Source organism: Nipponia nippon, unplaced genomic scaffold (genome assembly GCF_047370975.1).
Source record: "Nipponia nippon isolate SJK-2023a ecotype South Korea unplaced genomic scaffold, ASM4737097v1 scaffold_9, whole genome shotgun sequence".
NCBI classification, from domain to species: Eukaryota; Metazoa; Chordata; class Aves; order Pelecaniformes; family Threskiornithidae; genus Nipponia; species Nipponia nippon.
This window is the reverse complement of record NW_028262413.1, coordinates 22,114,570-22,142,369: the sequence shown is the minus strand read 5'-3', so window position 1 is coordinate 22,142,369 and position 27,800 is coordinate 22,114,570. Positions and strand designations below refer to the sequence as shown.

General features: G+C 39.6%; 2 protein-coding genes across 12 annotated transcripts in view; one reads left to right on the top strand and one right to left on the bottom strand.

Annotated features, from left to right (window-relative positions):
* VGLL4 (vestigial like family member 4) overlaps positions 1–16,836 on the top strand; it is a 106,685-nt gene extending 89,849 nt beyond the window's left edge. For all 5 annotated transcript variants that reach the window (XM_087745255.1, XM_087745252.1, XM_087745253.1 and 2 more), the window contains 3 exons: positions 10,527–10,749; positions 13,998–14,118; positions 16,032–16,836. In XM_087745255.1, the coding sequence (XP_087601381.1) occupies positions 10,527–10,749; positions 13,998–14,118; positions 16,032–16,300 (613 nt within the window). In that variant the 3' untranslated portion in view covers positions 16,301–16,836. The remainder of the gene's footprint in view (positions 1–10,526; positions 10,750–13,997; positions 14,119–16,031) is intronic.
* A 137-nt stretch (positions 16,837–16,973) lies between these two features.
* The window catches only part of ATG7 (autophagy related 7), a 134,054-nt gene continuing 123,227 nt past the window's right edge, over positions 16,974–27,800 (bottom strand). For all 7 annotated transcript variants that reach the window (XR_015701643.1, XR_015701644.1, XR_015701647.1 and 4 more), the window contains 3 exons: positions 24,576–24,718; positions 21,177–23,205; positions 16,974–18,763 (listed from right to left, as the gene is read on the bottom strand). The gene's annotated coding sequence lies outside the window, so the exon portion shown is untranslated. The remainder of the gene's footprint in view (positions 18,764–21,176; positions 23,206–24,575; positions 24,719–27,800) is intronic.

Here is a 27,800-nt window from a genome sequence, read left to right as displayed (position 1 = left end):
CACAGATGTACAGTTGCTGTGCATAATGGAGGAGTCGCACATTACAGTCAAGTTAAGGTCGATTCGTATGTTCCTGTCGAAGTCCTGTCTTTAAAGTCCTTGTCTGTCAAAGTGGTTTGTAGTGTATGTGTTTGAGCTGTATGGACATGGCTGACTTCTTGCTATCTGCATGATGAGGAATGATGTTTCGTGAATCTTTTTGTCACAATTTTTGATCAGTAACTTTTAATACTTGTAAATCAGTCTTTTAAAAATGGGGGAAATAAAAACCCCAAATATTTTTGCTTGTGATTTGCTTTTCTAAGTAAAGTCTCCCTTAAACCAGAAGTTGCTGTGAGAGAATCTGTTGATTGTAGAATTTGATGGTTAACTCGGGTGCCTTAACTGCAGAAGTACCCTGTCAAACACTTAACTGCTACTGCTGTGGTTGGTTTGGTTATCGGCTTTTCAAAAGAATTATTTTACTATATTGGTATGAATAGTTGTGCAATATATAATGAAGCTGTTATTGTATTTATAGTTCTTCTAGAGGTTTCAGTAATTCAGATTTTATTAGCAATTATAAACAGTTTCAATAAACTTTTAATGAAATGTTTATTCCTTTTATAAAACAGCCCATGAAAAAAAATCTCATTTCTTAAAACCAGTTATTTGAACACCAGTTCTCAGTCTAAAGGTCTGAAGCCTGTTTGTTTTAGAATTTTTGAAATTTCTGTGTGAAAGCAAATTAATGTACTTTCCCAGCTTTTCCTGCTTCACATCAGCTAACGTTACATTTTGTATCTGATGGATAAAGACCGTAATTTGTACGCTTTAATGATCCAGGCCCTTTTCCCTCTTTTTCTTAAGAACCATTGAAGTTGGAAAAGAAAGCTCTATAATCCCATCTCCTGACAATTTGACACAGTTAATTCCAGTACTGTGACCTTATTTTCAGAGACTGGCTTGTGTTGTTAAAGCTCCTACTAAATAAACTTGCCGTTCTCATGTTGTTGACATCTTTTACTTCCTACATCATCTAGTTGAAGAAAATGTTTAATCTGCTCCTCTACCGTGAGATTCTATCTGATGCAGTCTTTTTTGTGATTGAACCAAATAAAATCCCATAAACTTTTGACAATTTGGGGTTCACAGATTTACTTAAGCTTTATAGAAATAGTTGCATGACAAGCATTGAGTGATGAATGAAAGTATTTTTCCAAATAAAAAAGTAGAAAATATTGTAAGGAACAACCCAGAAAATATTATAAGAAAATGTAACTGCCATTTTTTTATTTCCTCTAACAGTTCTGCACAGTTTCACCATTGAGTTTCAACACCACCAAGTTTTCCCAGAGCCTGCAGAACAGACTGATGTACCCTGGCAATATTGAGCACACATGTCTGCGGCTAATCTTGTTGCACTAGGACATGACCCACTGCTGTGTGTATTTTATGTGCAATCTTTCTCCTGACGTTGGCCCATAGTTTTCTCTGTGTGATCATAAATAGTTTTTACAGTATTTTCCAGTGACTCAGTGTAAAAGGTTAGTTGCATGTGCCAAGTTTGACTTCAAAAAGGATGTTAACATGGCTAAATTATAAAAGCTGCACATGACCCAGCACATGAATTAGTAGAACATAAGAGGAAGTGTCTGCCAGAGGTGTTTGGGTGGGCATTGCAGTTGGGTAGAAATTAATCATTTTATAGCTGCCTCTGAATCTTTCCAGTAACCCCTCTGACCTTATAGTTGTTTTCATGGAAGCCTCTTTTCTGTCTCCTTACACTGTCAGATTTTTCTTCCTGCTTGTTAGAAATTTTAGGGAAAGTTTGGAGTGTCCCTTTAACCTCATTTTTTATCATTTGCTTTTCTGGATGTTTTTCCCCTCCAAGCCATTCAAAGTGCCTTATGGACTTGAAACAGTTCAGACTTCTGCACAGATACTTTTAGTTTCCATTCCAGCGGTGACTTGCCTTTCTAGATCATGTTCTGTTTGTCCCAATGTATGCAGTAGCCTGCCTTGCTCTCCAGATGTGAACATTGGCAGGCTCTGCTCTGTTTCATCGGCTTCATTTGATTTTCTCAGAAGAAGATTATTGTGCCTTCAAGCACCCAGATACTATGTTGACTTCTGTATAGTTTACTTTTGAGCTAGAAATGAAACCTTAGTTCTGAGTCCTGACGGGCAACTATAGGATTGAGTTTTTGGTGTGCATTGATATGCCTGAGTTTTGCAGTTTTACTGAAACTATCTTCAAAAAAAAGTGCTCTCTGTAACTGTAGTAGCAGCATCTTCTAAAGACAGACTGCATCTTCTGCAGAGCCTTTTTCAGCTTCTGAAACATTCACCTCTTCTGTCTTTTGGTCTTCACAGTTGGCAGAAATAGTTCTTCACTTACGCATTTTTTTTCTAGCGTGTTGTGCAGGTTTTTCAAAGGCAACTGAAGCTACTGTCATTCTTTGAAGAGGGAGTTATGGGGAGGTGGCTGAATCAGATAAATCTTGAAGGTTTGGTTACTTCTCCTGTCTCCTTTCCAAAAAATGTGCCGTTCTTCTGACAGGCTGTTAGACAATACTTAGAACAGGGGAAGCCAGTGACTCCGCGTTGCAGGTTAGAGGACCAGAAAGTTTCTCCTCTTTGGCTAATGCGATTGGCAGGAGGCTGAATATTGTTTGTCCTCAGTCCTTGAAAACTAAGTCAGAGCTGATGGGAGTTGTAGTCAGCTGTTGGTTTCCACCTACATATAGTTAAACAAAACTTTGAAGAGATGAAATGGGCTTATGTTTATGCTCCAGAAATCATTGTGCATTTTTAGGAAACTTTTTATAATTACTGCAATGTCCGATTATACCTAGACACTTGTTATTGTGGTAATACTGAAATGCTGGAACTTTCTATTGTTCTAGCTCCACTTTTTGAGCCATTAGTGATTTTTTTTTTTTAAATTATTTAATTTTCCTAACAGGCTAATTCATATTTACAGTTACCTCAGCAGAATTAATGAGATCACTGACCATTTCAGAATTTTTCCAGATAATTATTATATGATAAAATTCTGTTGTTTACATCTCAGGTATGGCCTCACATAAAACCTCTTAAAAGAATTATGGTACTTTAAAATGAGCTATCAGGTGTACCACACAAAATGAGAACCTAAATGTAGGAGGTTTGGAGTTGAGCAAGTAGGCAGCAGAAGTGCAGAACAGAGAAATCAGTGGGTGAGCAGAGGTTTTGTGTTTGGGGTTTTTTTTTGTTTTTTTTTTAATTACAGGTTTTGATTTTTACAGGTAACCTGCAGTCTGTCCCTACTGCAGTAAGGTAACTTTGTCATCATTTCTGGATTGTATATGTATGCATGTGTTCCAGCAGTGACATAATTTTTCATTTAATAAATCCTAGAGTTTTACTTATGGATGGAATAAAGCATTGCCATTATAAAGCAACCAGTGCTACTTTTAAAAACAATCCTAGGAGCAAAGATGGCCAAACATGAAAAAAAAATTCCTGTGAGAAAAATAAGGAGGATCTGAGATTGTGTTAATTGATTTTACTGTACATTAGATTTAGATTTCAATTTTGTGGGTTTGGCTTTTGACTAAGGTCTTACATCATGTGGTTCTCTTGCATTCTTTCATACTTGTGAATATTCAGCCTTCAGGAAGGGAAGCTCTTCTGTATCTGAATATTTTTGCTCGGTGCAGGCAGTAATAGGACACTCCTTTATGCATTTCACAGCTTATTATTAATTTCTTTTACTGTGAAATCTGTTCTCCTGGTTGATTACATTTGCAAGTAACTATCTGGTCCAAGATTTTATCTCTGAAAATCTTGTTTCGGTGAGGATAAATATAGGAAGTCTGACCTACGTTTGTTTATATGTAAGGTTATCCTATTTCCTGTTAGTGTGTTTTCAATGGTTTTATTTTGACTTCTCATCTCAAAGGTCTTTCCATTGCCTGTAGCACTAAGCTGAAAAAAAATTTCTTTAATTTAAATTTTTTAAGGGAAGGAACTGCAGAATTCTGATTAGAGAGGAGTGGAGAGAGCAGGGAAAAATAGCTACGGTCGGTGCATGTATACTTCTGACTCTGAAAGAACTTGTGTAAATATGATGCTTAATTCTCCAAACTGGGCCTGATGCTCAGGTTGAAAAATTCAAAAGAACAAAAGCTCTTTTCTGGGAAGAGTTAATTTTAATTATTGCTGGCTGGAGAAGCTTTGAGGCAGTGCTTAAAATCCTGGGTGCCTTTGCTGAGTTGTTTCTAGCCTGAGGCAGAAAGTGAAGACTTAGCCACCTGCTTCTTTCCATGTTAACCAGACTTGAACGGGGGAAGAAATGGAGGATTTGCCAGTTACAGACCTGGGTTAAAGACCCACTTTGTAGCCAGCTGGCTAGCAAACTGCTGTTCTGGAGTAGTCCTTCAGAGCCATAGCAGGAGGCATAGCTGCTGGAGCGCTGCTTTGAGAAAGGCATTAATGGAAGATCAGTCGTCAGTTTTATCTGTGCATTGGTCTGAACATGATCTTTAGTTTGTCCAAAAGATTTCCTTCAGGGGGGAATATACTGTACAAATAACGTTTAAATAACAGCAATGGTAAAAAGGGAGGGCATTCTTTGTCTTTCTCAGGAAACCATATCAGATGTCCAGGTTCTGTGGAGGAAGTGATTCGTGCAAAAACAATAATCTCTTGCACCTTGCCTACTTGAAAGCTTTTTGGGATCGAGTACTAAGCCATAAAAGGAAAAGGCTACACAAAGTAACAGGGAAGCATAAACCTAATAGAATGGGATGAAAAAGGGTTATGTATTTAGGTGGCAGCCATTCAAAGTAGATATGGTTTGAAGAGTGTATTGGGCTGTTTGGAGTATTTTTTCATGTTATGAATACTTCAGATAATTGACTGAAGCTCAAAGAGTGAACTGCTAATACTTTCAGCTTTTGTTTGGGTTTTTTTAGTGAATTTGGATTGCTTAAAAAATTCTGAGTAAGTGAAACTTGGGATTTTTCCCTCTGGTTATATACCACTGTATTTTGAAATATCACCTGAATTCTTGTTTTCCCACCTCACAGTAGCAGAATTGATGTATGCAAGTAGATACTTTTGCAGGAAATGATCCCCATCATGTGGAGAAGATATTTTGTATCAGTGGATTGTAAATCCTTAAGTAGTCTTTAACAAAAGCAGTTATCTTCTTTGAGATTTAAGAGTTTGTGAATAAATACGGTAAAAGATGTTAGAAAACAAATATTATAAAAATGCTGAATATGCTAAAATCGTACCTGAATCAGATTACACAAATGAAAGTTTACTCTTAAGCAATATTATGCATTGTGTTTGTATAAAAAAAAAAACTTACATGATAATTAAAAATCAGTGTAAGTGGATACTTGTTCTTTCTGCAAGTGAAACACACTCTTACAGTACAACCATTTTGAGTAAGAGCTCTGTTTCTGCCAAAGGGAGTGTGAAACGTCTGTGATTTCTTCACTTGGAGGTACAGTAATACTTTTGGCATCTGTTCCTTAAGGATCTGCAGGCTGGAAGTGAGTGCAAGCGAAACTGTCCCCTTCAGTGGGCCTCTTTTTTTTTCCTTTTCCTTAAGCAGCTGGCAGAGTTAGCCTGTTCCTGTAGGATGAGCGTGAATTACTGCCACTTTGTGCCAGTGAACAGAACAGCCACATTTAAAGGTTGTACAACCAAAAAAATATTAAGAACAATGCATTTTAACTACCTTTGAACTGGTTCCTGAGGAGGACTGAAACATTGCTTTCAATTAACAAACATTATTTAGAACCAAACTGAAGCAGACTTTCAGCTAACAGTCAGGATGTGTGTGGTTTTGGTATGACATCCATCTGAGCACATGATGCTTGGTAAGTGCTGGAGCCTCGGTTATGATTCATTGGGGAGAAACATGGAAAACAATGTCTGTTTTTCAAGTGTTGGAGAAATGAATTTAAGGTTGGAATCATGTATAATTTTTCTAAAATAAACCTGCAAGTAGCTTGAATACCTCTTGTTTGAAGGGAAGGAAGGGTGATGGGTATGGCTGATGTAATAGCCTCCCACTGCCTGACGTTTGCTCAGGTTCTCTGATTAATTACTAGCTATTTTTTGAGCCAGTGGAGATGCACTGGCCTATTTGCCACTGAAGATGGAGTCCAGAGTTACATATGCTGATTTATAAGTCAAAGTGATGTTGGGGGATGGTAAAGCTGTTAGGACAGCTGGATTTATTTGTAGTATATATTTTTTTTTTTTTTTTTTTACCAAACATGGTCAGAAATCCTTCTTTGTAATTTTCTGCCCTTACGTTTGAACTAAGAGCTGCATCTCTGCACTTGTTCAGTGCACGTGGAATTTTTAAGCTAATTCACTTTAGTGAAATAAAATTATCTTCAAACACATGCAATTTTCATTGCCCCTTCAGACAAAGCATCTAATATTGAAACAAGAATTATTTCTCTCATTAATAATAATAATAATAAATTGTAACAAACTTTCAGTTTCTAATAGAAAACTATTTTTAAAGTTACATTTTAAACTAAATTATTTAACAATATGAAATTGGTGAATACTCTATAAATAATTTTATGTACAATTGTTTTACAAGTGGAGTCAGATGTCTGTAGGATTTGCTATTTATATTTAAATAGGAGGGACTCAGAAGTGCTGGTGTATTTTCACAAGGGCAGGGCTATCATGTTACTATTCTACATGGTGCTGTAAAATTTTCAGCTGGGCTCAGAAGAAATAATATCTGATGTGGAAGGAGAAGCTTCAGGTATTTTTCATTTTTTGCTAAGACTATATAGTTGAAGGTAGATGAATTGAGATGATTTTTGAGGAGTGGCGTAGAAACAGTTCCCTGCCCGGAAGAGGAGTTGTTCTAATTTAGGAAGAGGGAATTATTTGCCGACAGAAAGGGCTGGGGTGTGGTCTGCTGAGATTACTGAGATAACTCAATAATTTTAGGTATCTTTAGGGAAGGTCTGCCTACTGTGCTGTGCTTTCTGGCATCAGACTGATCCCATTTCCCAGTTTCTTGGTCCCTTCTTCCAAAAATCTTTGCAGAAAAGTTTGGTTTGTTTTTTTGGGGGGGGCAGCAAAACTACCAGTTCACCAATAGTTAGGGCTGTGACTTTATTTAAAGTGAGGATGAGTGAAATAGGTAAAATGTAAGAATTTCTGTAAAATGGAAAATTTCTTTTGCTTGGGAATTTCAGCAGGTTTGTTCATCACTGATCACTTGAGAGCCCCGCCCCATAAATGCAGCACTAAGTTGTTGAAATCCCAGCTCTAAGAAAAAAACCCAAACAACTGGTGTAGCTACATTTTTTGTTTCATTTTACAAGTATTTTTGGTGGAGGAATCAAGGTTTTCTTTTGAAAATCAGCTTGTGCTTATAAAACAAAATATAATTGTTCTGAACAGGGCTTATGTTTTGAGGCAGTGAAAAGTAGGAATCTACTGGAGCTGCATGTGGTTTTGCAGGCTCCAAATGGTTATTTATATTGTAGTAGACCAGATAATATTTAGTTGAAAAGTTTTGGCTTGCAGCCACCAAAGATACTGCATTGCAGCAGGAAGAATGAGCCATCTCTACACAGCATTGCCTTTATCACTTGAACAATGATCTTAGCAATGTCTTTTCATGTATTATTTCCCAGGGTATCTAATGGCTGTTGTCCAGGTACAAAAACAGTCTGCAAAGGCGTACTATTTATGAAGTTCCATACTTGCTTCCTAAGGGGTGGTGAAGGATTAGTTTGTTGTGTTCAGTAGCTGTTTCAGTACTGTAATTCAAGATGAGGCTACTGTACTTTAAATATAGAGTCTGTTGTGCTGCCATTAAGTCACACATTTGCATCAGTCATTAGCTCAGAGCAATGCAATTCTAAACTTCTTTCTTCTGAATGCTGATACTGCAAAGTAGTCTTGTGAATTGAAACGGTACCAAAGCTGGCAAAAGATTGAAATGTAGCACTGTGAGAATGTATTTCCTGGCGGTTTGTGTGCTGCTTTACTGTGTCTAAATCTGGCCTATAAAGGAGGATTCAAGAAACACATGATTTTCAGAGAACATCTTGAGCACTAGCTGTGAAACCTTAAAGGTTATATTTTGTGGTCGATTCTGCTAATCTGCAACTACTAATTTGTAATTAGTTAAAAGGGATGAGCAATAGGTAGGGGCGACAGAGCCGGGGGGGATCTGAACGGTTACAAATTGTATTGTTATTTTGTTGGCTGTTCCCTCCTAAGCATGTCAGGGGAATTTGGCGTAGAGAATAAGCTGTGTCCTGAGGTTCTCAAGTCACTGGTTGCCTGGTACCGTATTAACCCTAGCTTGTACCATGATAAATGAGTTGAGTTCTGATTCAGGCAGCAATAGCAGATTTCTAACTTATGCAACCAAGTGACGCTCGAGCAGGCTGAAGAATAGCACTGAAGACTTGTAATGAGTTCAGCAAAGGTCCTGTTCCTGAATACAGCAGAGATCTGCACCCTCATCTCAAGAAAGATTACAGCTTTTCTAGCTCTTACATGAGAGGGGCCACAAGGATGACAAGGGTACGGGAACAATTTTTATTTGAAAAAAGTAGTACCCTGGAGAAAAAACGTTGCTGAAGAGAGAGATGAACTCAGGAGTGGCATTAGGTGATAAGCAGGGAGCGATGGCTTTCTCTCTCTCCTAATACAAGAACTAGGGCAATAACAGACCAAGCCATTCGATTTTAGGTTAAAAAGAAAGAAGAGCCTGTGAAGAAAAGGTACTTAACAAAGCATGTAGTTTAAACTCTGGAATCCATTGCCACAGGATGCTGTCGAGGCTAAAAGTTTACATGGTCTCAAAAGGCACTTAAACAAACGCCGTGCAACACAGCGACCACCCCAGACTCCCGGGGCAGGGTTACAGCAGAGCATCCCCGCACCGTGCACTGGGGTTTTAGATTCTCTGTGAGGCTGCCCGCAGGGCTGCGTGGCCACGCCGGGTTAGGGGCGCCGGGCGAACCTGCTGTGCTGAAATGATGCGCGCGTGTGCGTGTGTATATGTGTGTGTGAACAGTGGGAGGTAGTGGTGTGGTGTTGGAGGATGAATGTGAACCCCGGTGCTGTTTTGATTTTAGATGATACAGAGAAATCAACTTCAAGACAAGAGTAATATTATTGCCTGTTTTTAACTAACGTAAACCAACAAGTAACCATTAGATAAATCTAAGTAATTATTTCATTTATATAAACCTGCAAGCTTTTTCTGTAGCATATTTGTTGATAAGCTTTGGGGTTCCTTATTTTCCTCTGTTGGCAGGGCTTTTTTTTTTTCTTCCTTTCAGCTGTTAGCTATTCCTTTTTGAGAGACTTTCTCAGACGTTGAAATAGGCAGTAGCTTCTTGGAGTTGTAACTTATTTCAATATCGAATACTATGTGTACATCTTAATTTCTAGTATTACAGACAACATTTTTCTATTCCTTTTCTGTCTCTGCCTGATATTCATCAGAGCATTTCTAAGATTGCTCCTGCATATCAGTTCACTGTGATAAGCTTAAAAAGTGGGGGAAAAACCCTCGTAAATGGATTTTACCCACTTATACACAGGACATATAGGACACTTCACTATTACTTCAAGAATCTTCTGAAGACAGAATGTATTTTCCCTAGAACCAGCTTTTTCCTCAGCTCTTTCTTATGTGAAAGACAGACTGAGCTTGCTATTTCACACAGGGGCACTAGGTATTGCAGCGTGTTAACTCTTACAATACTGGTGTGTTCCAGACTGCCAGTCATACCCATGCTTACCTAGGTAAGTGGTTATGAATGACTGCCTTCACCAGTATGAATAAAATACCTATCCTTTGATTCACTGGTTTACCTTTAGTGATGATTATGTTGCTGTATGGAAACTGAAATATCAAGTACAAAATCCGTATTATTTGCATTGCAGTGAATGACAGGCTAATTATGTGAGTACATCTACTAAGATTTACTGTTCAGTAGTAGTTTGAAATTACTCTTTTAAAGAACAGTTGTAATGAAATGATTCTGAGATAAGTGCAGTGTAGTTTGCTTTTCCTTCATTTTCTGCTCTGAAAATTCTGCTTCCTGCCTTGACTCACTGCATTTGGCTGGTATCAACCCATGTCTTTTGAGTAAAATAAACTTTTCTTGGGCTTCAGCAATGCTTACAGACTGTTGCAGTGTTAGGAGACAAGAGTGGGATTAATAGTATGTTAAATGAGGAGGTGTCTGACCTTAACAAAACATCATCAGTTGTTACTTTAACTCGGTGCGTTTAGATAAGTATCTGAAGAAATTCTAGGCTGAAAAAAAATGTTGGTTGCCAGAGCTTGCAAATGTAAATCATTGGCTTATCTTTGCAGGGAGGTGGCTGGATAGACCAGGGATACCTCACTGAGGGATTCTGTACATCAAGCAAAATGCATTGCCTCATGTTTCTTAAGGGGATTTAATGTTGCATATCTCATTATAGCTTGTAACAATAGTAAGTCCTTTGACTTTTTTCTCTCTTTCATGCATTAGAAACAAGACTGCCAATGGAGATTATCGGAAGGAGCACAGAGAGAGGAGTCGCAGCCCAATAGAGAGGGCTGCTGCCCCAACAATGAGCCTTCATGCCAATCACATGTATGCCTCAATCCCAAGCTTGACCATGGATCAACCTCTAGCACTGACCAAAAACAGCATGGATGCAACCCGAACAGTTGGCATCACACCTACACTGACTTCTGTGGAACGGCAGCAGGTACTGGCTTCTAGGTTGACAAGAAACTCAGGGTGGTTGTAGGAATCCTTGCTGTAGAGACGATGAGGACTTCCCAGATGTAAGCAGAATGTATTGTGAGTTACAATAGGTAGGCCATACTATTCTTCAGGCAAAATGCATTTTAAAAATGCACAACGAATGTCACAGCTCATTGTGTTTAATGTGAATAAATCGCTGATGTTTGAATGTATCGATCACAGATATCTCGGCCTTCCTGCTTTTTCTGATGCTTTGCTAAGCTTGTGAATATATGTGTTTTAATTGGGAATGCAAAGTCTGTGGTTGAGCAAAGCTCCAGTACCTGTTAGGCAATAAGTGATGCAGTTCACAGGTGAAGAGGGTATTCATCTGTGCTCTTCTTGGCAGTCAGTGCGTGCTTCCCTGCCCTCTGTCCCAGCTCTCTCCTCCCAGGACTGCTGAAGAAGTGGTGCAAGACAGAAAGGGCATAAAGGAGAATTTTGCACTGAATATTCCAGGTGAAAGAAGCTGGAATGACCTTAGTTGTTTTAGCCAGCCAAATGCATTCGTTGTGTTGTTCAGGGCAATGTTGTATTGCTATTTCATAATTACTTTTCCTAAAGCAAAGTAATGATTTTTGATTATTTTATAGTTTATTTCCATATGCTGGAGTGGTTTGGTTTGTTTTGTCTTGGTTTTGCCTGATTGTTTGGGTTTTGGCTTGCCACCTTGTATATGGTGTTTGTTTTCCTTCAGAACTGCTGAAGATGAGCTATCCCTATGCAGTTTATACAATAAGTTTTCTTATATGTCAGGCTCACTTTTATCCCTCTCACAAGTGGAGAGACAAAGCAAGGTAACTGAGTTGTGATGAGCTGTAGTGTTGGGAAATCAAACTGGCCCGTGTACCCAAGCTCCTCCTTCCTTCCGTCCTTCCTTCTGTCCTCCCCACTGTGAAGCCCTGCAAAGGGTAAACACTTTGAGGGGATGACCTTTCAGAGGTTGGGATTTTTCATATGCAATTTATGAAAGCCTCTTTTCATGGGAGTCATATACTTTACTTCTACTGTGTAGATTTTCACGGTGGCTGGCTATGTACGCTGGTCTTTTACATTTTGCTATGCCAAAATGCCTAGCTTTACACTAGTGTCGCTGATATCTTGCATCATTTGGCACGCAGATTGCGGAGTTATTGTTCTGTGCAGAACGGCTCTTCTTTGCTCTCAGCGTTCAGTGATGACAGAGGAGGAAGGGACAGGCTTCCACTGACGACACTGGTGCCCTTTGATAGTATTACCGCTGCGTCTCAGCTTAGCAGCTACTACCACTGACACTCTTCTATTTTGGTGTGTTTGACTTGGGCTGATTCCTGATGCCCATTACCAGATTCCTCTCTCCTTTGTTACCTTTGACATTTTGAGCTAGATTACAATCTATTTTCTTGAGGTAAGACCTTGCTAAGAGCACAGAGTAGAAATCATACAAAGAAAAAGGTGTATTGAAAACAAGAAACCCTAGTTTGACGATTTGGGTTTTTGTTTCTTTTTTTTCTTTTTTTAACCTTAATACGTTGAATGGGAGTTCATCTTACTTTGTTTCTAATAGAGATCGGAAAAAAGTACCTTCTTATTTTAAGCAGCGTAGTGTTATTCAGCTGCTGTAGTCACTGTTACTAAATTCTCAGCTTGTCTCAATATTCTCATATAAATATGTATAGTCTGCTCAGTGCAGCTGTACTCACAGAACCGTACCAGGGGATTCTGTAAGATGCCTTATCTGGCCTCTCAGGTCCTTTGCGGTGTTGGTACATGCATTCTTGAGACAAGCTCTTGTATTACCTGTCTCTCTCTCTCCACTTCCCACCTCTTGCATGTCTAAAATACTCTTCTGAAGCGAATAGCATGTATACACTTCTGACAAACCGCTTCATAGACGCACAAAATCTTGGCCCCTATAAAAAAGAAAATAAATACTTCCACATGTGAACTGCTTACAGAAAAACCAAATAATTCACTTTTTTTCTTAACTGCACTGACAGCAAAGTAAAAAAAGTAAATAAGATGTAAATAGCATCATTGCCATTGTGTCTAGACAAATAGTGTTAAACCTCCCCTTGAAAGCTCATCTCTCTTACTTTGGTCTTGCTCTTACTCTGTCTAGACTAAAGTACCCCTAAACAATGAAAACTCTTTCCTTCCTCGTTGACTTTGTATGGTGGTAGGTAACGTAGTGATTTTTGTGGGATTGCTGCACAGATTTGTAAAATGGACAAGAAAGTAAAACTGTGTTAATTACATCAATTCTGTTAATCTGTTGGACATTTAACAATTAACTTGCATTGAGTATAGCAAAATGGACTCCCTGCATCATAAAATATACCAAAGATGCAAGGCAAAAATAGTTCAACACCCACGTTATTTCCCTTCAGCCACCTGGAGAAACAGGGACATTTCTGTTCCTAAGGCCTTGTTTCAGTGTAACATTTACATAGCAAACAACTATAAGAAGAGTATTTTATATGTTGTACAAAGTATACATTGCGGAATTAAGATTCTGTGAATTTTGGGGAATGACATTTTGGGGAATTTGCATGTGTTGAGAATGAAAAAGGATGATGGTTATTAAGTAGTGCTGGAAAGGCAGATTAATTGCAACAGGAAAGTACTTGCGGTCAAGACTTGCTCAGGAGCTCTTCATATTTTACATCTTGTGGGCTTATTCTTTTGTTGCTGAAGTACGGAATACAGAATTAGGCCAGGAAAACTTAACTTTTGAATGAAAAATCATAACATTAAAACTTGTTTAACACTAAGACAACAAATACCTGTAAAATCTGTAAAGCCCTTCTGAGTCCTGGAATCACAAGGATATGTGGACATAGACTGAAACAAATATTTAATGTGTTGACATTTAGTTTTGTGTCTGTAATGTCTGTGAAGTTGAAACAGTCACTGTAAAATCACTTTAATGCTTTTAATGATTTGCTTTTATACTACCCTTTTTCTGTATGGCTGCTTGCCACTTAAATAACTAAGAACCATTATGGAAATGCAATGTGTTGGTTTTTTTTTTTTTTTTTTAATCAGACAAATAATAACTGAATATTCTGGGGTTTAATACACTTTATTGAATTGGATAGTTTATGGGTTATTTCACTGCTGGGATTCAGTTCAGTGTACATCTCAAGTGATTATGCAGTGAACTGCTGCTAAGATGGCTTTGGCTGATTGCCTTAGTGAGTGACAGTTTTCTTTTTTCTTCCATATTAGAACCGTCCCTCCGTAATCACCTGTGCTTCTGCGAACAACCGGAACTGTAACCTCTCGCATTGCCCCATTGCTCACAGTGGCTGCGGTTCAGCCATGCCTGCCTACAGAAGACCCTCTAGCAGTAAGTTACATGTCTGCACTCTTAGCTGCCTGATTAGAATTTGAGGAGAACAAAATAATCTCGCTAACCGTAACGGTGTAGGCACTGATGAATTAGCAGGAATAAAAGGAGGTGAAACAATAGACACCTCTTTGTATCCAGTCTACCCAGAGACATGCTAGCACAGATCCCCTCTGCAGTCTTTCTAACCATCAATCCTATACCACAGTAAAAGTACCAATTCAAAATTAGGGAGAGAGAGGTGTTCTTTTTTCTTCTTTGTTTTGAAAAACTTCTTTAAAAAAACCAAACACCCGACACAGACAAATAAGTCATTATGTTTATTTTAGTCTAACTGACAAACAGCAGCAGGGCCAGCAGATCCAACCATGCTCTTATTTTAGGAGCTGTAGTTTCCCCAGTCTTTCAGTAGTCAGTAAACTTCTGTGCTTCAGCTGCAGTCACGAAGATCTTTTCCTGCAGATACAAATACTCTTCCAAAGCACATACCCTCCACCTTTCTCTGCACGGATAACGCAAAAAGCTTTGGAGGGCAGTTGCTATAGCAACCCAAGCAGGGGGCTTCAGCTTTCTGCCTTCTGTGCAATTAGTACTTTTCATGAAATCTTTTCATGCAGTACTTGCTGGGCAACCTGGGGCTGTTTCTCTTCACTTTCTCTCACTGTGTGACTAGGGGAAAACACAGCCTTTTTCATTGCAAGTCTTATACCTGCTGATGCATAGCTTTAACACACAGCGTTTCCAAAAGTCCGTGGCAGTGAGGCTTCATCAACCAGAACGCGTCAATGTAATGATACCAGTGTGACATAGGTAGGAACCTAAAAGTCCATAGTAAGATGATGATGATTGTTATATGTTTGTTTTTTCTTTTAAAAATCAATGTATTGTTGAAAACTGGAATTAGAAGCTGAAGTGAGACCCTGGAGGATACATTACGTTCTTAGAGAAGTCAGTAGTTAGAGATCTAGGATGTTGGAAGTTTTCTAGAAAACTCCTGTTACTTGTCTAAGGAGAGCTGCTTCATTGAGGCCCCAGCTGTATTTACACGGGCTTTGGAACAGTTGTAAACGTTTTCAGAAAATATTTGTCTCTTGTCACTTGAAGAGGTCTTTGTGTGTGACACATTTATTTGAGGACCAGTTAAGCCTTTCTGTAGTGTGAAGGACAAGGGCATGGATCCTAACAGTTTTAAGTATTTTTGAAAGATAAATCTCATTTAGAGACACAGATTTTCTTTCTAAATTGTAAAACTGCAACTCTCATACTTTGTCTGAGGAATTATTACTATTATCATTCAAAACCTGATTTTTAAGGTTCTTTGTTCCTCTTGTAATAGTATTACACCACTTTAATGCTCACAGTACCTAATGCAGCGTTAATGTACATTTAGTTCTGTCTGGCTCCTAGCACAAGTATGTCAAGTAAGATGAAACCCTGAAATCAGCTTTTGGCACGCTGTAATTTAGAATGGGGTCTCCTCACATCTGACTGGTATCAGCGGGCTAGGGAGCTGATTTTAAAGAACTGTTTTCATCTTTAATTCTATTTAAGCCTAAACATAAGTTTTGTGTGATTGCTTTGGGAGAGGGTTTCCACAGAATCAGAGCTGTAGCTGTTACTAGCCTGAGGGAGAACTATAATTATATATAAATGCTTACCTGGTGCAGGTCACAGAAACGCAAAAATATTCAACTCCATTTATTACTTTTTTTTTTTTTTTTTTTTTCATTTTAACTCCTTCCATCTTCTTCCCGGCCCCATTCACTACCGGTTCTGTAATGATGTAAAGAAGTCTGTCTGGCTTTATGCTGAGATGACAGGACAATGGGAGACAATATGGGTTCTGAATCCAGTACTTGGTGCCAGGGTTCTGCACTGAAATAATGCATCTTCTGCCTCCTTTCCCCCTCCAGCTACCACTGCCTGTGACCCAGTGGTGGAAGAGCACTTCCGCCGAAGCCTTGGCAAGAATTACAAGGAGCCTGAGCCAGTGGCAAACTCTGTGTCCATCACAGGATCAGTTGATGACCACTTTGCCAAAGCACTTGGGGATACATGGCTTCAGATCAAAGCTGCGAAGGACGGAGTCTCTAGCAGTCCTGAGTCTGCTTCACGGCGGGGCCAGTCTTCCCCTTCCTCTCATATGGTCAATCATAATCACTCGCCCTCTGTAGTCTCATGAAGAGAGGACCGTTACGTTTGTGAATTTGCATGGTTTGACTGAGCTTTGAACAGTGCTTACAATAGTGTTGGGGGAGGGGAGATTAGTTTTCAACACATGTTTTTGTGTACTCACTTTTTATTTGTAAAAGGGTGCCCTTAAAGATGATAGCAGGAACTATTTCATAAAGATTCATATGATGTAGCATCCTTTTTTCCTGCCTCAATTACCAAAGAAACCTCTGATGCAAATCTGCTGCCCCTTAAAACAAAATAATGCACGCTAATCCACAAAAGCCATTACACTTAGTTGGTTGACCCAAGTGCTTTTTGCTTTTATTAGCTTCTTGAGACTAGAATTTGTCTGGTTTGCTTACAATGCTTTTTTTTTTTTTTCCCTCTGTGAAGTAATTTTGTATGTATATACTTGAAAAGAACTGTCATGTATGATTTGCACTATTGGAGGAGGACTGAAGTTGCATAGCAACTTTCTGGAAGATGCTAATATTTTGAGGGCAAACTGCTGAAAAAAGGGTTTAAGGATGACATTTCTATCAGTTTGATTTTTCTTAAAGCAACACAGCTTTGGAAGGGGAAGTCTCATACAGGTTATAGGTCTTTCTCTCTTTAGATTTCAGGTGCTTAGTGCTTGCAACTGGACTGCATAATTTACAGAACACGGGCATTTTTTCCTAAACACTGCAGTTTGTTAGAATAGAGCTGAGGTTGGAGGGTTCAATAGTGCTTAACGATGCATGTTTTATGAAAAATAGCTGGTATCTATTAATGTATAGACAGTAAGAATCATAATACTTATTAGCTTTTCTTCAGAATTAGTTTATTTTTGTCAGTAACAATCCTAGATATACTTACTGCTGGTACAGTTGTACTCTATGATATTTGTATTTGATACTCACTTTAGTAGCAGCCAGCAAAAGAGGACAGCCTCAGGACAGGCCGCAAATGATGCAGTTTAGAGATATACGATGCGTGGTACAGGATGCTATAGCTTTGCGCATGACTGAGTAATTGTTTCTGTCTGCAGCACTGTCTGCTTAACAGGAATTTGCTTCCTAAAACTAAGTCTGTGTAATCCACCTTTAACTAGCTGCAGAAACTGCTACCGTTACGTATCTTGGCTGGACAACAGATTGTTACAGTTTGTGAAAAATGATCTTTGATTTTTTTAAGCTTACTCATAAACCTATGCCAAGTTGCAGCATACATTCCTCCATTAGAAAACTTTATACAGGTATTACTGCATTTATTATCATTTGCTATATTAATAGCTACTAACTAGAAATTAGGCAATAGAGGCAGGCGTAAAACCACAGCTGTGCTAGTACTAAGAGCTTCTCTTCTTCTTGTTAAGTGTAACTGCTCTCCCCCATACATTCCATCTTCCCAGTACAGTTGCAACTAGGGCTTTTTTTTATACTGGGTTACCTGAAATGATTGGTTCAGTGTAGAAAGTTAGAACTAGTTGGAAGATGAACTACACGTGATGTATTATGGACTATGTTACAGTATTGGGTCCATTGTGGCTTTTATTTTATGGGTTTTTTTAAAGTTAAGCTATTTAATTTGGTAAAGGTGCAGGGTAGAAAGAGATCGGGAGATTGGCTCTTACTCTTGTTGAGAAGGTGGCTGCTCAGTTTTCTTTAAAAAAATAAAAAAATAAAAAAAACCACCTAAGCCCCCCAGTTTTACACATTTCACTACCATCTTACTGGGTAGTCAACGCTTACTTGCTTTGGCATTCAGTACCCTACTCTCTGTAGGACGATTGTTAAAAGAACACTTTTTTATATAGGTAACTTTAAGACCATCGTTACGCTGTGCGTAAAGAATGTACAGAGAAATTTGTAGGTATTTTTTGAGGAACAATTAATTTGTTAATGATATGTAGCTATTTAATTTTTCCCTTTCCTTTATTGTAATCATTCATTTTTTTGTTTGGAGAAAAAAGTTGATCTTTTTTTTGTTGTAGATTTGTCTGTAATACAGTAAAAGTGCAGGAACACAGTTATTCTATGAGAACACTGCATTAGCATTAATAGCCACTAGTTTGTTATTGCTACAGGCTACTGAGCATTATAACAGTAAAATACTAATACTGTAGATGGACTCTGTGGAAAATGTGACTCCTATATTTCTTCGTAAACGCAAATAAGATAATGTTTTTAAAGCTAATATTTTCAATAATAGCTGTTTTACAAGGTTACATTTACTTATCTGAGATAGGTAAATGGATTTGAGGGCAATAAAGATTTAATGTGATATGTCCAGTAAAACATATATTAGACACAATAATGTCATGAAAGCCAAAGGGTTGGGGGGAGGTGGAAGGAAACTAAACTGAACTCACCATCACGAGACGTGGTGAAGTTTCTTCACAGAGCCAGGTTATCTACAGTTCAGTTTGAAAGATTCTCTCTGTGTTTGTAAATCTGTAATATACCATTCTTTTGTGGCCTTGTTTCACCTGGAAAAAAAAAAGGTTTGGCAGGCCATCTTTTTTTTTTTTTTTTGTACTTAAAAGTAGCCTTAAAGAACAATAAAGTGCTCTTAAATCACAGGTGTGTACATGCTCTTCTCTATCGTTTGGTAACCAGCTTCCTTCTTGGTTTCTGTACTTCCTGAGCTGGAAGCAGAAACAAACCACTGTTCATGTCGTGTTTTCCTTCTGAGGAAACCCATCTCCTTTAGGACTGTTACCCCACTGACGGGGCTGGCAGAGCAAGCGTGTGTTGGGTTTTTTTTTCCCTACGAGTCCAGGAGTTTGTCAAGAAACAGTCTTTACAACTACAAAGAGAACCTGTTGCTGCCACAGCCGAGATGGGCAGAAATACGCCCAGCATCAGGAGGACATCTCTGGCCACTGAGCACACGCTGGCAGCAGTCCCACGGACCAGGGCCCTGAGCGCCTGCCCAGCAGCGCGCTCCATACGGGGCTGAAGCAGCTGTTCCTGTGCCTAACGTAGCTCACCAGCAGCAGCTCCTGACCAGCTACCGTCTGGGAACATACCAGCTAGTCCAGCATTTCTGTACTGTTCGTTTATGAAAAGACCGGTATCTTAACTTCCTGCCCTTTTGTTTCGTCCCTCAACTTCTTCAAGTTTTACCTAGAGAACAGAAATTATTCCGTAAAGAATTATTCCCTCTTCCACATGTGGCCATCCATGCTCTTGGGTTTTGGGTGAGCAGCACTTCAGTAGAAGATGGTTCATTCATGGGACTGGAGATGGTTAATCCTTAAAGACAAGTGGTCTGATCCCCAGATTTTGAGAAAGTTTGGTGAACCAGGCAAGAGCCTTCAGAGGAATTCAACTCTGAACACAGTAGAGGGGTCTCCAACATTGAAAAAGGAACCCCTGAAAATAACGGGATACAAGTTACCCTGTATTACAAGTGCCCAAATGGTTTGAAAAGGGCATGACACGCAGGTACATTGTTAAAGTAAGTGGCTATTTTTGGGGTGGGGGAGATTCCACGAGAACACATCAAGAATGATTAGTTTAACACATCTGAAAAACATCCCTCTCTAAATACCCATGGAAAGAAGCCTAAATACATGCTTTAAGAGCTTTTGGGAGGGAGGCCAACTACAACAAGCCTCACACGCCTCTCAGTCTGCTTTCTGAAGGGAGCTGGTTTCCTTTTAGGAAAAAGTCATCCCTACATCAACATTTTGGGGACTGCATGAAACAGGACCAGCAGTATTGCTATCTTTCAGGTCAGTAACTTACAGAGTGCTCTATTTTCTACATGGTAAAAGGAAAAATACAGTCATTTTTTTCCTACCACATGATTTTTCTAATTAGCAGCAAGCACAAAAGGGTAGCACCATGGCCTAGACAAACCGGACCATACACACAGACATATTTCATATTATTATTAAGTACTGTACTATTTGCAATGGCCTATCGTTTTCTGTGAGCTCAATTAAAGGCAACTTCCAGCTATGCGTTTGTAGTCTCACCCCCCCAACCGTTATTTTTGCTAATTTCATTCAAACCAGAATTTTAATTTTAGAAAACAGACCTGACATCACAAATACACTAGGGCTTGAGTTCGGATCCTTCTGCATAGCTCAGTGAGTGACCTCTCCTGAATACAGTTTCTAAGTATTTCAAGCTGCTTTAGTTGTGAAAATGAACTTTACATACAAATATGGAGGCTAGATTGATGGACAGCGATGGTTTGACACAACAGCGGTACAACAGGAGTATACAACTGTGTGTAGGTACACAGGCAGCACATCTGCTTCCTTGCTAAACCTGTACCGATCGCGTCGCTGGTAAATGACCGCTGAACCTATCCAGCAGATTGCGCTTACCCCGTAGGGCTGAAGGGACCCGGCGCAACGCTTATTTCCTTTACAGCTACAAAGACACAAGGCAGCAAAGGGAGTTTACAGACAGCACCAAGCTCAGTCTTGGTCCCGCCAGGGTCTGTGCTGAACGCAGGCATATTGAAGTCAGATGGCTGCAGAGGTTCCTGCCACTGCCGCAGAGAACTCAGCGGGGAACTACTGCAGCTGCTCATCAAGAAGCTACACCACTACACAGTGTAACAGAACTGTGAGACTTTAAAACTGGCACATGCACAAAACTCGAAATTGTAACCAGTTCACCCCATCATGGATCGGAGCTGTAACTGCACCAGTTCAGAAGCTGCTTCGCAAGCAGCAGCTGAGCTGTCATTGCAGCTGGGCTGAACGCTCCCAGAGGGGTGCAGGGGACTGCTGGGGGTGGGAACGCATCCAGCTGCTCCTAGGAGGCCAAATCAGTCAACAGAGAGAAGATGTAAAATTGTCTTTTTCAGCCTCGTTCAGAAGCCTTTGTGCAACAACAGAGTTAGGAGAACTCGCTGCTTACACTGTGCTGACTACTTACTTACACTGCAGAAGAGGTGTTCCACAATGGCTGTGTGAATGAAGACTTCTCCAGTATCCAAACACCGTGCCAGTATGTCATGGTGCTTCATGTGATGTCCTGGCAAAACACATGAGCAGTACTTTAAATGTTACTTGTGCAAGAGCTCTACTCACCAGAGCTGGCACGCTCATGCTTGGCTGAGGGGAACATTCACCACTATCTTTAGATCCTTCTTGAGGAAGAGCGAAATAAGAAACCAGTCTGCATCTTCCTGATGTACAGGAGCTTCCATTTCATCGGGCATGGATACAGATCCAAGTACGTTACATGCAGCGTCTGAAGGGTGTCTCCAGCTCTCCTCCCTTAGCAGACAGTTAGTACACAGCTGGATTATGTTGTGTGTTGAAGCACACTTTATCCCTGAAATGCCCATGACAAAATACACCAATTTAAATAATTTTTTAACCTTTAATGGCAACATTCTGCCCCTCTCTGTGGAACAGCTCTCTCAAGTGCTTTTCTTGAGTATAAGACAGCCAAGACAGATAATTTAATTCCTTAGTTTTAAACGGCAGTTACATATAGCTCCACAGCAGCTGCCTTGTGCTTCAAAGCTCTCCTATTTTCCCCTGCTACTCTCCTTTCGCAGCACACAAGGCAAAAGCACTACATGTCTCCAGAGGTGCATGAGGGAGAGCTCCTCAAAGCGCGTGCTCTGTCTTGGGAGCCATGTTCACCTCCTGTGGAAGAGAGGTTTTATATGGCTTTTACACCCAAGAGAGGTGCTGGGAGGCTCACAGAGGCAGAACGTCTCACCAAGAGTGATATTTAATAAACATTTTTTTTTCTCCATCAGCAGGGCACGAGCCTTGAAAGAGACCAGCAGAGCTGGGTGGATATGACTTACCTCTGCATGTACAGCAAAACCAGGAGTGTAACCCCTTCACAGTACACGGCCTTCCCGCTGCTGTTCAACCCTCCAGTCTTAGAACCTTCTTGATTGTAGTGAAGTTCCCGAGTGCATTCAAGCCTAATCCTGCCCTACCATTGTCCCAGGGAGACACTGTCACTAACCAGTCATTTCTGTAGAGAAGGTAAGGGGAGAGCAGGTCATTTCATCCTTGATCTAAAGCCACAGACACCACTTCTTCCTCCAGTTCTCTGATTTCGGACTTTCTCCGAGACATTTAATAGTTCACTGCAAACTCAGGTGTCTTAATAGCACCCTCAGCACAGGCTGAAAGAAGGCTGTAGAAAAAGACCAAGTCTTCTTCCAGGAAGAACAGCCATTGCAAAGCAGTGGTTCAATTGCAAGACAATAAATTAAACTTTATTTTTAATTAAAACTCCAAGGACAAATCTGGCCCTGGTACATTTTTACATTTACAAGCTTGGCATCAGATTTGATTTTTATTTGCAGAAAAGTTTCAAATTTTCCTGCTTAATTCTGCTCGGCAAATCTGAGCATCACATTTACAGAAAACCACAAATATACAAAGGCACGTTCCAGTGAGCAGAGCAGAGCACAAACTACTCTGCTAGTGTGCAAGCGGGACCCCTCTGAGGGCCACTCTGCACACGCTCCCGTGGCTGAGACGGGGAAACATCACCGTCTTGGGCAAAGCACTTGGCCTCTTTGCTGACACGCTCAATATTCCTGAACTTCACTCACAGGATTTTCCCTCTCAGGAACTTCCACACCAGTAAATACTGACTTGAAAGAGACAGCTCTCGCTGGACCAGCATGGTAGCATTCATGAAGGGAACCACATGCTCCACTGAGACTATCGTTGAAGTCTCCATACATGGTTTATGCGGAACATGGACAACACTCACGTCAAAGAGAAACAAGAGCAGCAGCTCTCCAGATACACCCCCTTTGGATGAGACCAACGTACACACCCTGAAGGGAGGCACAGTGGGACCGGTGCCAGAATGCCAGACTATTCCCAGTATGAGCTCCTCCTATGCTGCTCCTTCCTCTGGTGCTAGAAGTCGACAACGTCATACTGAAGGCAGCCTCCATCCTCATCTGACAACAGCATCCCTAAGGAACATGAAAGAGGAAATTCTCATATTTTCCTTTGGGGCACAATCGGGAGCCCAGTTCATCAGACAACAATGAACTAACTTAGGGGTTTTTATAGCTGCTAATTGCTGTATCACTTAAGCATTTATACCCGATTGACATGCCTCTCTGTTAAGAATGGTTGGCATGGGATTAGTCATACATGGATATTCAGACTGACACGCATTTATATTTTAACAGAGTTGGAAAAAGCAGAATTTCTTTTTCTGTAGGCTACTTCTAAATGATGACAAAGCAGTTACTGACTTCCAGTCAGAACACACTTCATTACATTGACATGAGACTGTTTCAATCTTTTTTTGCTTGTAGGCTAGCCAGTTACACTCTTCACTGTTGCACTGTTCATTCCAATTTTACGTTTTATTTCGCTAAGCAGCAGCTTTCTGACATGCCAAGGAGAACATCTGTCTTCTCTCCATCACAAAGACAGACACAAAGGCATCTGTCAACATGAAGCTGTGTCAGCCACACGCCTGCTACATTTAATAGTCAAAAAGTTGCTTATCTTAAAACTGTTTACTCAGTTTAGGCAAATACTATGCACACAGAATACTTCTGATAGCATTCTGCTATTCATGGTGGAATCAACGTTACTTTTTTAATCCAGAAAAACACAAAGCTCAAATCTCCTGCTTCCTGAAATATTAAAATAATGTGGGTCTAGTTGTATGAACGACATGTGGCTTGTGTGAAAAAATACACACATCATATACCACTGCCATTATATTAGTTCTAGTTAGTTAAAACGAAGTATATAAAATACAGGATTTTTTTGCTTTCAGAGAAAAAAAAAAATGCTTCAAATAGATTAAAAAAAAAAAGTTCTCAGCCTAAAACCAAACCTTTGCTCTTCACTGATCCACTGTAGTATTCTAAACTTTTTTTTTTTTGAGGGGGAAGTGGGGATGAAAATAATGGAAAGAACTAACAATACTTAAAGATTAAAGCAGGGGCCTTCTTCCTTTTCCTTTTCCTTCCAAGTGATAAGTTCTTGGGCTCCTGCTAAGGCTACAGAAAATCTGACTATTAACTTCCTCAGAAGAAAATGCATGTATTCAAATAGTACCACAGGTAATACAGCATTGTTATGGGGTTTACAGCAGCAGCAAAGTCCTTTTCTCTTATTTTCACTGACGCCCCTTTATTTGACTCGATGTTACTTTTATTCATCAAACATTTTCTTATGGGCGTTAATAGTTAGTGATATTGTTCTGGCTGCTAGAGCTTGCTGTTCTGTTTTATATACTGACATAAACACATCTATTTTGAAAACAAAACCAAAGTAACAGAACTGCAGAGAGTTAAGAAAACTTTAAATTAGGTCTTACCTCTTGACACTCCTGACATACAAGCAGCCATCGATATCACTTTGGCTTCCCATCTTGCAGGAGGGACACAGAGCCGCCACAGCTCCCATTGCTCTCGGATAATTCCCTTGGCAAAGCTGTGGCTGCCCGTGAAGAGGCCACCTCTGAGGAACACATATTTTGTAAGTGCACGAGGAAACCCTCTGCTCCCTCCCGGGACGCCCGGAGGGTGCCAGCCAGCTTCACCAGTGATCTCTTCACAGTGCAAACAATCTGAAGTAAGCAAGCTGCTTTCAAAAATGATTACAAACTAGGACATGATTCAAATAGGCAAGAAAAAGACCCTAGGTGTAAACCTCCTGCCACCAATTTGCCTTCCCCTACCAATGAAAATGCTGGAAATTAACTGGAACAGATATCTAACTGAAGAAGATGATAATTTCTTCTCATTATTCAGAGTTGCTAAAAATGAAGAAAAGTCATCCTCTGTTGTGAAGGTCTTTTTCATCTTAATGGTAACCTTTCACCACTTGTTTGTAAGTTTCTCCTTCCCCTTCTCATACCTCCCCTAGGAATCTGAAAATCAAGATTAAAAGAAGTCATTTCTTAACCTGCAAAGCCAATTTGGTAAAATAACAACTGAAACCAGTAAACCTATTTCTTCAAAAGTAAGCAATATTCTCATTTTGTCCCCTGAAACACAGCCATACATATGTACATAATTTACTTTTTGCTTTGAGAAAGCCTTGATGATATATCATGAAAGCAGAATTAGCTAGTCCGGAGGAAAATAGCATATAAGAGCATGCAAGACATTTTCTTTATTGCAATAAAGACGTGGCTGTCTGAATATAGGCTAAGAACAGGGTTCAGAATGGTCAACCATATAAATTGAAAATGTAGTTCAACTTTTAAAGACTGCACTATAGATATTGTCTAAAATGTACTATTTCAGAGATTTTTGTTTTGAACCACACTTCTGTCATTTCATGCATTTGCTAATTTAGCCTTCAGCTTCCCTGGTATATACGATGTAATGTCATTAGCTCAAATGCTGAGTTTTCAGGTGGGGAAATGAAGAAAAACCCAAGTCCTACAAAGCCACCACCACACAGAACATGGTAGAATTCTAGGGTTCTTGTTTTTAAGATTTTCATGGCAAGAACAGACTTCCTCACAACAAAAAAGAACGCTTTTGTTGTTGCCAGGCTTACAAATGCAGCCTGTAATGTGAGTCAAGCTATGACCTTTCAGGACGATGCAAAATCAGCAGTAATAAATCAAATGGTGACTTTGCTGACATGTCTGTTAACTTCAGTGATTAATCCAACAAATAAACAATTTCTGCTTGGAAATACAGGAAAGAGGAGTGTGGGATTCTCCTCCTGCTCTGCCCTGTTACAGCTGAACTCTGGATGCAATTTTGGTCCTACCAACTCTCACAGGAAATGTGAAAAATGCCTGGGCAAAGGCTGAGGATTAAACTCAAAAGCAGATACACCCATAATACATCATTAAAGAAAGAGAAGCTAATGAAGGCAAGAAGAAATATTCTCCTATTTATACAAAAAGTTTGCTCCTTTTAACAATTGCCCCATGACAGATCCCATCTTCTCTCCATTCTGTCCTTCTGTGACATACTCCCAGAGCAAATTATACACACTTTCCCCTAAAAGCAGCGTTAATTTTACCAGCACAGCTAGATCTAGCTCACACACCAATCCACTGCCTTCCTCCTTCGTATCTTCTACTAGACCCTTCCCTTTTCTCGATCCGCACAAACCGTACAGCACTCAGATGGAGTGCTAGAGCCTCTTCACACAATCCTTGTGGCTGTGTGAAACTGTAGTGACTTGGCATGAAGTGCCTTGTGGCTGGCACACAACTAGAGTAACTTGCCAGTGACAACGAAAGTAAAATCTGTCCAAGCCTCCAAAATCTGCAACTGTACAGATAGTTCTTTGAACCGACTTTTTCTATATTATAAAATAAGTTCTTCCCTTGAGCTATTAATAGCATAGAAATCTATACTCAGAATGATGATTTCCAGAGCTCAACAAAAAGAAAACTGTGAGTGTATCCAATTTGAGTAGCTGCCCAGACTGTAACATCTAATGCTGGTATACAGAGGAAATAAAGCATCATAGCTGCCAAATATATGATCTTGCTACTACAGAATCAACAAGATTTGGACTTCAGGACTTCTTTACACTACTCCATAGCCATTCAAAAATTGGTTTTCTGCTTCTATAATATTGAGGAAAAGATATAGACCATTGCTTTTATATTACTTGCACAAATCTCAGCTGATTTGTCTGTTGTTTGCCCTGCACCGATACCAAGGCATAACAAACAGAACAATATCAAAGTGTTTCAGTGACTAGAAAGCTTTCTTGCCACGCAGTTATTTTGGTTATAACGTATGTGAACAATTGTAAGGTGGTAAGGTAGTAACACTGATATCTCACCACAAACGTGTTATGTGTTCACCAAACTCACTGAAATCACTGTATGAGAAAATATTTCACTTGAATTTTTCAGAAGCAAAATTTAAATCAGGTTATTATAAATAATTACATTTGGAATGAATTCTGTTCTTAAGCCTTTTAGCTTCACATTTTCAAGTCTTTCTAGACAGCCACAAACCAGATGTGTTCATTTTCAAACTGAAGAAAAAAGAAAAGAGATTCTTGGGAATTGAAGGAACACAAAACAAAAAAAAAAGTGTTGGGAGACCAGCAACAACATTTTGAGGGCTGAGAAAGATATAATCTACCCAACTAGTCAGACTGATGAAAAGTAAAGATTCTCTCCTCGGGAAACCTCCATTGCTTAGCTTTGCAGCCCTGACGTGGGAATTAGCTACACTATAACCTCAAACCAAAACACTTCAAGAACTTCCACACAGGATGGTGTTTAGGGAGCGTACGGAACGTTGGATCACATCATGAACCTTCCAGGTATATATTTTTTTTTTTTTTGCTTGTGGGTGAGAAGTCTGCTTAAGCAAGTATATTGGTTTAATTCCTCTATAGGTACAAATTAAGAATGTTCCTCTCCTTCCTTAGAGCGCTAGAAAAGTTGGGTGACAAAAGAGAAGTAGCACTTAATTTCTGCAACAGAGTGAAAGGGAAAAACTAGAAAGCTGGCTGGCTAACCTATATTCCCCGTCATCCTTTGAAACTTTATAGCTAGAGCAACCCAAGAGGAAGCCCCAAAATAGAAGAAAATTGATGCTAAGCCTCA